Consider the following 10,767-nt stretch of genomic DNA (forward strand, 5'->3'; position numbering starts at 1 on the left):
GAAGGAGAATTAAAAGAATTAAGAAGCGTTGTGAAAATGTGCCAACTCCCCATGATGAATATGATCAATATGTACTCCCAATGCATACCAATAAAAATTTTAAAAGATGAATATAAAAAATATAATTCAATAAACAAATTTTGAGGCAGTATTTTGTTAAGTATCAAATTTAAAGCCAGAGCTCTAATTTGAAAATTTATCTTTGTAATATTTAAAAGAATTAATGGAATCCAGTGAAACTTCAGTCTTATGTCAGCTAAAATTCACTTAAAAAAGGTAGAAAATAGGGTTGGAGTTTTAGCTCAGTGGTTCCACTGCCTGCCTTGCAAGCACAAGGACTGGAGTTTGATTCCCAGTACCAAAAAATTAAAATTAAAATTAAAAAAATGTAGAAAATAAAAATTTACTCTCAAAGAGCATGTCTGTATTAGTTATAATTTGATAAATGAATTCCTTTCTGTACGTATCTTTAGATCCAAAATCTCAGTGCCAAAAATAACATGACTGACAGATCAAGTAACAATGCATATTTTAATATTTGTGTAGTGATTTAGAGCAATAAATATCACACAGTGAAAAATTATCACAAACTAAATATAAAAGGAAAGAAAAAGCTTCTGTATATATACTAACATGTTCATAATAAATTAGAGCCAAGAGGTCCATCACAGCATATATTTGCAATACATAGCCATTGATGTGAACAGTGAAAGAAACCTGTCATGTAGATCTTTAATTTAGGTTTAATAAAGATTGTACAATATCAAGTGATATCAAAAGTCTAAAAAAACACGAGTTTTTATAGCATGTTTATAAATTATTGTTTTATATACCATAAAAAACATAAGGTCAAAAGTGCAGTTTAAAAAAAAGTTGAAATTTTTACTTTTGATAACCGTAGAAAAATGTACTGTACCAAGAAAGAAGCAATTTAAATGTGCACACAGTTTTTCAGAGAATTTTCCTTTAACTTTCCTACATCCTTCATTACCATATGCCAAGAAATGAACAGAAAGGAAGCAAAGTAATTGTTTTTACAAAAGTAATAGAAAACATTGATCTGGTGATAAGAAATGCTACAAGTGAACATAATTGCAGGTTTCCCTACAAGTGGATTAAATGACTGTTATGGAGGGACATCACTGACTGTGACCACATGTAAGAAATTTTAAAGGCTTGTTATAAGTTTTTATCTTTATCAAATTTTTTTAGCCATACTGGCAATGGCACATATATCCCAGGATTATAAAATATTCTAGTATAACTAAAAAAAAAAAAAGATTTAAAGGTAATAAATCATATCAACTACTTCTTGCAGAAAACCCAGTAATTAAAAAGCAGTATGATAGAAATTAGTTAAGAAGAAACAAATGAAACATATCTGAGTCTTAATTGGCACTTATCACAGTACCTGTGTCTTGGAAACTGAGGAACAAATGCCCATCCTGGAGTACAGAACCTCTCATGAGAAACTGAAATGAGAAACCACAGGCATTTACAGCAGATTAAATTTAAAGAAAAATAAAAGGAATGTAAGGAAAATATTATTTTTAAATTTACTGTGGGATAAAATAGTAACAGAGCTCTATCAGTCAGGAGTAGCAGTCCTGATGCTCAAATTAACAGGCAGCCTAAGCCTGGCTCAACATGACCACTCCTCTCTCCGGCTGCTAATTAACTGTGGTGCTTTGCTTGTACGATCCAAGCAGTGGGTGGTGATGAGTTTTTCCATGAATATATTAACTTCCTTGGTTGGTTTAACATATATTACTGCCTGAGAAAATAAAAACATCACATTACCATAGGTTAACAGCAAAAGAAGGTCTTCGTAGTTTTAATGGGAGAAAAGGATTGGCTACTGCAAACAGAATGGGTGCTCTGTAGGATGCATACACACATACTTAATAATTAATGTCACCTTTAGTGGAAGATTAAAAGTCAATGGATATGGATGCTTGTGCAGAATCTTCTCGCCCTCTGACATAAATTTCACAGGGAATCTCCTCCATTACTCTGTCTTCTAGAGCCTGTTCGGGGCACTCATGTGCCTGTTTGAAAGTATAGCTACTTTTCTTGAAGGTGCTATTGAATGTTTTCATTGGCTGTGGTTGTGCAAAATCATTTCGGAAAGGAAGTTCCATGGAACTGAGGTTGGTCCTACTTTGTTTGACACTGGATGCCTGCGATCCGCAGTGATGGTCATGGATGCACCGGGAGGCAGTGGACGAGCGCCTCATCTTCTGGTAGTTGTCCAATTCTTCTGACAAGTCTGCCAGGTCTGCAGAAATCTCTTTGTCCCTTAATGAAAACAGTTCATAATGAGGAGGATCAAACACTTCCTGGAACCCAGTTTTATTAAAGGAAGTTTTACAAGCCATGACCTTTTTCCGGGGCTGTTTCACTTGTACTAAAATAGAAATAATGAGAAGAACCAAGACAATCCCCGATGTAATGCCAATAATTGTTCCATGAGTTTTAGTGATTTGTTCAAATATTCCAGCTTTCTTTTTTTCTGTAGAAAAAGAAACATTGAGGTTTTCAAAATTCATTAAAAGGAGTCCTTAGCACAAATCAGTAAGGTATTTTTGTAAAGAAGAAAACCCAGGTGAAGATATCACTGAATGCAACAATGCAACTGAAAACTAGACTTTTAACTACTCCTATTATTATGGTGTCTAGGTAATCACAGTACAGCTAGATAGAGGAGAGAAAAGATAGAGTATGTACTTGATTACTCAAATGGTACATAAATGCATTAATTTGCAAGACATAAAATCCAGTAATATAGAAAATTCCAACATACTCTTGCTCTGTCAAATTCAGTTTTCTTCCATATGGCAGGTTTGACCAACTGCCACTTTACACAGTCACGGTATTACTATCGATGACCACCAAGAACAAATACGATCAGACTGACCCCTCTAGATACACCACTATAGTCTACTGTTTCTGAATGATCACCTGAAAATATTTCATGTTTGGCACTTAATGCAACCATATCAGATCACATCACTTTTTCATTTACCAGACTCTTAGAAAGATACAGATGAACTTTAGTCCTGAGAGTGCTTTGACATCCAACTTGCAGACATTCAATTATTACCACAGCCATATTTATTTTTCACAGAATATACACTGGAAATATGGCACAGGAAATTTGATGAAAAAAAAAAAACAACTGATTTCCTAGTGCATCTATCTTTTACACTGTAAGACTGAATCTTTTAGTTGATTTTTACCAGTGTTTCCATATCATTAAAAAAAAGAACAATACTCTAGAGGCTATTCTCTAAATTATTTTGACAACTAAATAAGATGAATTTACAATACAAATTGACAAATTTCAACAATAAGGGCAGGAAATATCATAATGCACTTTTGAATGATTTGAAAAACATACTCTCAACAAAAAAGCTTTTTCTGAGTGTTTTTCTTTGCTTTTACCACATTCTAAGGGTCTATTATATATTAAAAATTTATATATCTCTATTTCTGCTAAAGTAGCTACGCTGAACACAGTTGTAGAAAAGTACCATTAAGCCTTTCTTAATAAAAGGCTATAGCCACTCTTTTCTCAAAAAGGTTGCCCTCCACATTGGACTCACCTTTACAGTGATTTTCATCCCAAGGGTATGCACAGTTTTGAACACCATTACAAACTAGAGAGTTATTGATGCACATGTTGCTATGGCAAAAGAAAGTGCTGCCTGTGCAGGGAGCTGTAGGAAAACAGAAAACTGTGTTGCCAAGAATAGAGATTTATAGCTTACAAACCCATCACGATTCATTTTGTACTTAAGAGTTTGACTTTTAAAGTAATTTCTTACCTCAGAGGCCTTTTCATAAACACACTCTGTGCTACACAAATAAGACAAATGTCAAATTTCTGATGCTACCTCATACAAACTTTTTCTAACACTGGGCACCAAAGCACTGCTTTCAACGTACTGACAATATAAATGTAGTTCCCATAATTCTTATAGAATTGCTGTAGAGATTGATAAATTTCTGCAGAATTTTAAAAGACTATGTATGCAAGGATGTAGAGACACGAGAAACCTCCATATGCTGCAGATGGGAATGTAGAATGTTGCAGGTGCTGCAAAACTGGTGGCAATTTAAAAAGTTCAATATACAGAATTACCTTATGATTCAGCAATTCTACTTTAAGGTATAACCCAAAAGTAAACAAGTAGGACTGCAACATTGCATACTAATGTTCATAGAAGCAATTATTCATATAAGCCAACAGATAGGAACAACTCAAATGTCCGTTGACAACAGAATATTAGTCATAAAAAGAAATGAAATTCTGCTACATAGTACAACATGGATTAAGTTTCAAAACCACACAAAGTGAAATAAGCCAAATATTTCTTAGCATAGTTATATGATTATGTATATTATTGTATGACAATTAAGTGTGAGTCCACCTCTATGAGGTACCTAGAAGAAGCACTTCATAAAGACAAAAAAGTTGAACAAAGGTTATAGAAACTGGAGGAAAATGGGAATGGAGAAATGACATTTCAGGGGAAGAGAAGTTCAGTTTGGGGTGATAAAAAGCTCAGGAGACAGTGATGACAGGTACACAAGAACATGAATATACTTACTGTCACTTAACTGCATACTTTAACCATGGTAAATTTTACACTATGAAGATTTTATCACAGTAAAAAAAAAAAAGGGAGGAAAATCCATTTTTCTGAATTTCAAAAAAGTTTTTTTAAAAAAGATCATAAAGTTATACAGAATACATATTTTACCATTTCGTATTTTCTACAAGTTATTTTTTCAGCTCATAATGTCTCCTTCAAGGTGATCACTTATCTTGCAAAATAATCTCAAATGTCACCCTCTCTAAAAAAAATCCCCTTAGTTCTCCTCAGGGGTTATTTCTATGCATTTCTGTGATACTCTATTTGACACTTCTTGTGCACATAAATATTTGTTATAATGGTTATGATTAAATATACTTACTTCTATTATGAAATAAAGCTCTAATTCGAAGACCTAATTCACAGTAACATAAAGCATTTCAGGTATAAAGACATAAAATAATTAACATTAAGAATGCGGCTATTAAAAAATGAACGTAGCTTAACATTTTCCTCTGATTAAGCAAACTGTAGCAGTATCATGAAGCCCAAAATACTCAACTAATCATTTGACTTCTAAAATTACAGTTAGGCACTAGGGAGGATGGAGGACAGCTGAGAGGTCAGCCTGGCTACATAATGAGTTTGGGAACAGCCTGAATTACATAGTGAGATCCTGTCTCCGAAACAAACCAACCAACAAAAACACTACACAAAAAACAAAAAAACAAAAAAACATAAATAAAAGCCAAACAAAATGTATTTCCTGTCTAAAAGATTATTTTTTAAAAAATTCAGAAAATATGTGACTTATTAAGGAAGGACACCTGAATATAGCTCTATACCATAGTGACAAACTTAAGTATTTTCATATTTTCTTTTTTAAGTTTTGTTTCAAAAGAAATATCTAACAATTTACTGAAATAATGTTTTTCCCCTAAACAAGATCTTTTTCTTAAAAATGTAGAATGAACCTCATTAAAACTACAGCCATGAGTTTAATATTTTTCCCCTTTACAGAGAAGACTCTAAGGGTGCAGTCACAGGAAGTTTTGTAATACCTGATCATGAGCTCCTTGTGCTTATACTGTTGGTAATAAAACTGGTATTTTGGTGTCCACCTGTCATACCTCCTCTGTATTTTTCTCAAGTACCTCTGAATATGGGCTGGAAAAACATATTTGTTGGGTCTCCAGAAAACCCCAAATGTAATAATCTGATAAACACAGGTTAACAGAGATTATTCCAAATTGCTTGGTTATCAGGATGTAAACATCCCCTTAAGGCAGAATCCTCTCTCACAGTGATGGCAGTGAATCTTTTAGAGAGAGTGCCCATCTGACCCAAACTCACTTATTTATTGCAAAGTGCCAACACTGTTAAACTTTAATACTGAGGTTTTAGTTCAGAAAAAACAATACATACGGTAACATCTGTCTTAAAAGAAAAAACATAGTAATAGAGCTTTCAATAATACAAACAGCTCCTTACTGAAAGGTAAAAGTTTGCATTTGGCATACTTTTGAACAATTAATATGATCTTTGCTGTTGTACTCATGTTGACAATTTGGCAAAACTTGGCTGGGGTGACTTGCCTTGCTGCTGCTGCAGCATGCGTGCCATAGGTTCGCCACCACTGCTCTGTAAGGTGCTATTTTCCCAAGTTCCAACACAGCAAGCAGGTTAACAATCTTTGGTTAGTGATTATGAACTAGGTTTTTAATAACCTTTCTGTTTCCCACTATAAGCCGATTTGAGTTTAGATATGACTTTATCTACATATGATAAAACAGTAGTCTTCACATTAAACTTTTAAGCTTACTTGCTAAATATGTAACCACTATAGTTTAACTATAACTCCTATGTGACTTGCATCACTGGAGTCTAATATAGCTAAGGACTAACTTGGGGAACAGTGATGTACAGCAGAAAGTAGAAGAAACAACAAATTAGCATCAGTATAAATTGTTTCTGTGAGGGGTCCATTTGCACATTTTAAGATATTTAACTCTCCTGGGCTTCTGTTTCCTCTTTTAAAATGAATGGGATGGAAACTGGCCATGGTGGTGTGTTCCTGTAATCCCAGCACTCAGGAGGCTGAAGCAGGAGGATTGACTGCTGTGAGTTCAGGCCAACCTGGACTATAGACATAGTGAGTTCAAGGCTAGCCTGAACTTCACACCAAAACCCTGCCTCAAAATGATAAAATAAAATAAAATAAAAAAGCCAGGGATTTAGCTCAGTAGCACTGTGCCTGCCTTGTAAGCACAAGGTCCTGAGTTCAATTCCCCATACGGGGGATGGAGGCACGGAATGGAGTATAACTCAAACTGGTTTCCAAGACTCGGGGAGACTGAAACTAGTAGTCTTGGTTTTTCATATTGATACTTTTGTTCTTAACCCAGATGCAAAAAAATTATGTAACCAATAAGACTGCAGAGGCTGTTAATTTGATATTTATCATTTAAATTAAAACAAGGATAGGAAGAAAAGGACTAAAGGTGTAGGGAAAGTGGGAAGGGTAGGGGAAAGGGAATAAGGGTAAAGAAAATATGAGAAAATGAAAAAATGGAAATAAAGTGTTTGTAAATGGGGAGGGGAGGAGGGGGTGAAGGGACAAGGGGAACAAATGAGAACCAAGACCTGTCATGTAAAGGTACAAGATCCCAGTAATGAATGTAATTGTACTGTATACCTAGAATGTACCAATAAACTCAGTAAAAAGAAAAAAAAGAAAAAGAAAAAGAAAATAAATTAAAACAAGGGCCGGGGATTTAGCTCAGTGGCGCCACCGCCTGCCTTACAAATGCAAGGACCCGAGTTTGAGCCCCGGTACCAAAAAAATTAAAAATAAATAAATAAAAACAAGTATTTCAGAATTCTTACAAAATGCTTGTTCATTCCAAAGCTCATTATAAGTTCAACAGCTATTATTTATATAGTTTACATAATCGTATTGAAAACAGGCCAGCCAGTAAAGACATAGTGTTTTTTATTTACATAGTAAAATTTGCTAGTGTACCTACCTACTTCAACTGTGTTGTAAATAGCATTAAAACTGTATTTTACAAATGACTGTACTTTAAAATAGTAAAAATGGCCCTAGATAAATAGCATTTTTGAGTTCTTTATTTCCACTCATTGCAGTTTTCTTGTATTTATAGACCATCCCACAATTATATATGATGCACTATTGTATTCCAGTTCTACTACCCATTTTATTTAGTTAATATTGTGGGTAAAGATAAGTCATTTTCAAGACACACTGAATGAGGTTTAAATACCACTGTAGCTCCATGGTATTCTGATTTTTTCAGAAAATTATGTGACCATACGTTGATGGCTCTTAACTTAAAAGGAGCCTAAAAGACAGGATTTCTGCTCCATGCTCTATGATTAAGCATTGAGAGAAAAATACTTAGTTATTATAGACTCTTTATAATTGCTCTCCATACTATTTAAAGAAGTTAGAAAATAGCATCGACACTGTCAGATTTTTGTTTGTAGAAATGCGACATATATATACCATCACAAATACACTGAGCTTTATGGCTTTTCAGTGGATCAGCACAGATGTTTAAAATAAGAATTAGTTTAAAATATGTATCAGTTATTGATACAGAATACTAATGAGCTGCTTCAATTAAAAACCATAATAAAATGGCCAAATTCTAAGTTTCTATGAGTAAGGACAAATAACAAAAATTGTGCCTGTTATGAAACTGTTCTCTGCTACCCACTCCCCCTTTACTTATGATCACATCAGGGAAAGAAGAGGAGAGTTAGAGTTTCAGCCTCACTCCACTTTTGATGAGATGTGTCAATGAAAGATGGCTCTGTCCTTCAACTAAGCCTACAGGGGAACTGTAGTCAATGTCACTGGAAATCACATTATGGATTTAGCATAACAAAAACATCTCCTGCTGCCTTCAGGAGATATTTAATCCTAGAAATTATCCTAAAACCACATCCTTTCTTAAAGAGTGAGGTATACATTAGTAGTCAGTTCCTGGGAAGAAGTTAAACATATCCTGATTGCTATGCCACATCATCCATTCTAGAGAAGTTCTGCTCTTTTAGTCACATCTGTGCACAATATGTAAGCATGAAGTAGATCTCTCATGCAGAAGTAGCTCATTATATAAACCTTTCTTTAACATTGTTTTCATGGATGGATTAATAACAATTACAAATCATAACAGCTTAGAGAAGAACAAAAGAAGGAGTTCAACAACTTGAAATAATGAGAAGCATATAAAAATTTCCTATCTGAAGCTCTGAAATGTGCTTTTCAAATGGGGAGTTTCAGACTAAGGTCTGTTTTTTTTTAAAAAATAAAATTCTGTGAAATATCTTACTTTGATCACACTGTTCTTTGTTTTGGGTAATAAAGCTAAATTGGGATATGGAGCTATGTCTACTACAGCCTTACAACTTAGCTTTACATTTAATTAATGTAAGAATACCACTTAAGGGAGATGTTTTCCCTCTTTAATTATCATATTTTTATTAATGGAAAAACCATTAATGTATGTGGAGAAAATACCATAACTAAACCACATTAGAAAATAACTTATCTGGTAAGATATAGACTAGTACTGCACAAAATAAAATGTGATCCAAATATGCAAGCAAATCGCCACATGTAGTCCCAGCACTCTGGAAGCTGAGACAGGAGGATCAAAAGTTTGAGCCCAAACTGGGCAACTTAGGAGATCCTTCTAAAAAAACAAAAAATAGTGTTGAAGATGTATCTCAGTGTGAAGACTCCAGTTCCATAACCAGGGCCACATAAAAGTTTTTTTAAAAAGAAGAAAAAGGTAAATTTATTTCACTAATATAGTTTACTTAACCCAGCACACTGTGCAGAAAAGAGATAACAAAGCAGGCTGCTATGTTTAGCAGGTTCAGTTACAAGACTGGCCCTCAGCTAACATCTGTGAACTTGGCTTTCCTCCATTCCCTAAAAGATAAAACTAGCTCTTTGTGCATACAGTTTGTGTAAACAATGTCACTTGTGCCCAAACACCTGCTTTCCTTTTGGCAGTTAGAAATGTTAGAACATGCAACACAGAGGGTGCCTACCTAACTAGATCACAAAAAATCCTTGGGTGCTGAGTCCTAACGGGCTTCTCTGGTCAGAAACATTGTGTTACATGCTACTGCCCTCCCCCCCCCTTTTTTTAAGGTACTGGAGATTGAACATAGGCTCTTCCCACTTAGCTACATTCCCAGGACCCCCACCCCTTTTAATTTTGAGATAAGGCTTTGTTAAGCCACTAAGTTGTCCAGGCTGGGCTTACTTAACTTGTGGTCTTCCTTCCTCAGCCTTTTAGACTGCTGAGATTACAGGTATATTACAGGTGTGTTTCCCATATCCAGCTTCTACTGTATTTTTTGTGCCAGAGAAACAGCATGCTCAGTGAGTCCCTCATAAGAGTATTATAGAAGAGCACAGGAAGCCTATGCAAAGATTTTCTGGACCCTGAAAGTTCTTTTCCTTTGTTGATCCTCCTGTTTTATTCTTTCCTGTAATCATTCTTAGCAATGAGAATAAACATATAAACCCTTCTAGCAATGGAATCTTGGGAGCCTTGAGACAATGTTCAAACTTGTCTCATTTTAACATGTAATTAACACAGACTACCATTATTGAGATACTTTACACTGATATCTGGCACCTGTTATAATCATAATAGCATATACCCCTTTACCTTGCCTATACATGTGGCTGCATGTGACTGGAGGACAGTGCTTGGTATAGCACAGATGTCAAGACAAAATGAACTGAGATGAACTGAGATAAAAAAGGTGAAAAGATTTTCTTGCTAATTATGTCTTTGTATAAATCACTGATTTGCAGTTTTTTCAAAATGAAATATCCTCTGTATATTTATTTTATAGATTTATAAGTTCTCAAATTAAAAATTTAGAAATTTCATAAACAGCAAATACCATTGCTGAGCTCTTGACATTTCCAACTGCCTGAGGCACTATGTCCATGACAACTGAACACTTCCATTCTTGTCTGTTTACTTTTCACTTTCAAAGTCAGTTTGACCCAAAATTGCAGGTGTCTCTGACTCACTCACTCTCACCTTCCATTCCTAATTAGTTACTAACTCTTGATTCTAGCTCTATAACTGTTTTTTTTTTTTTTTTTTTTGTT

The 10,767-nt window shown here is 34.5% G+C and overlaps 1 protein-coding gene across 1 annotated transcript in view; it reads right to left on the reverse strand.

Moving 5' to 3' along the window:
- Positions 1–365: 365 nt before the first annotated feature.
- The window catches only part of Neto2 (neuropilin and tolloid like 2), a 54,196-nt gene continuing 43,794 nt past the window's right edge, over positions 366–10,767 (reverse strand). The window contains exons 8-9 of the mRNA XM_010617275.2: positions 3,606–3,719; positions 366–2,512 (exon numbers count right to left, since the gene is read on the reverse strand). Coding sequence (XP_010615577.1) covers positions 1,932–2,512; positions 3,606–3,719 — 695 coding nt within the window. The 3' untranslated portion in view covers positions 366–1,931. The remainder of the gene's footprint in view (positions 2,513–3,605; positions 3,720–10,767) is intronic.

The sequence above is a fragment of the Fukomys damarensis genome, unplaced genomic scaffold, assembly GCF_012274545.1.
Source record: "Fukomys damarensis isolate Sample0158 unplaced genomic scaffold, DMR_v1.0_HiC HiC_scaffold_37, whole genome shotgun sequence".
NCBI classification, from domain to species: Eukaryota; Metazoa; Chordata; class Mammalia; order Rodentia; family Bathyergidae; genus Fukomys; species Fukomys damarensis.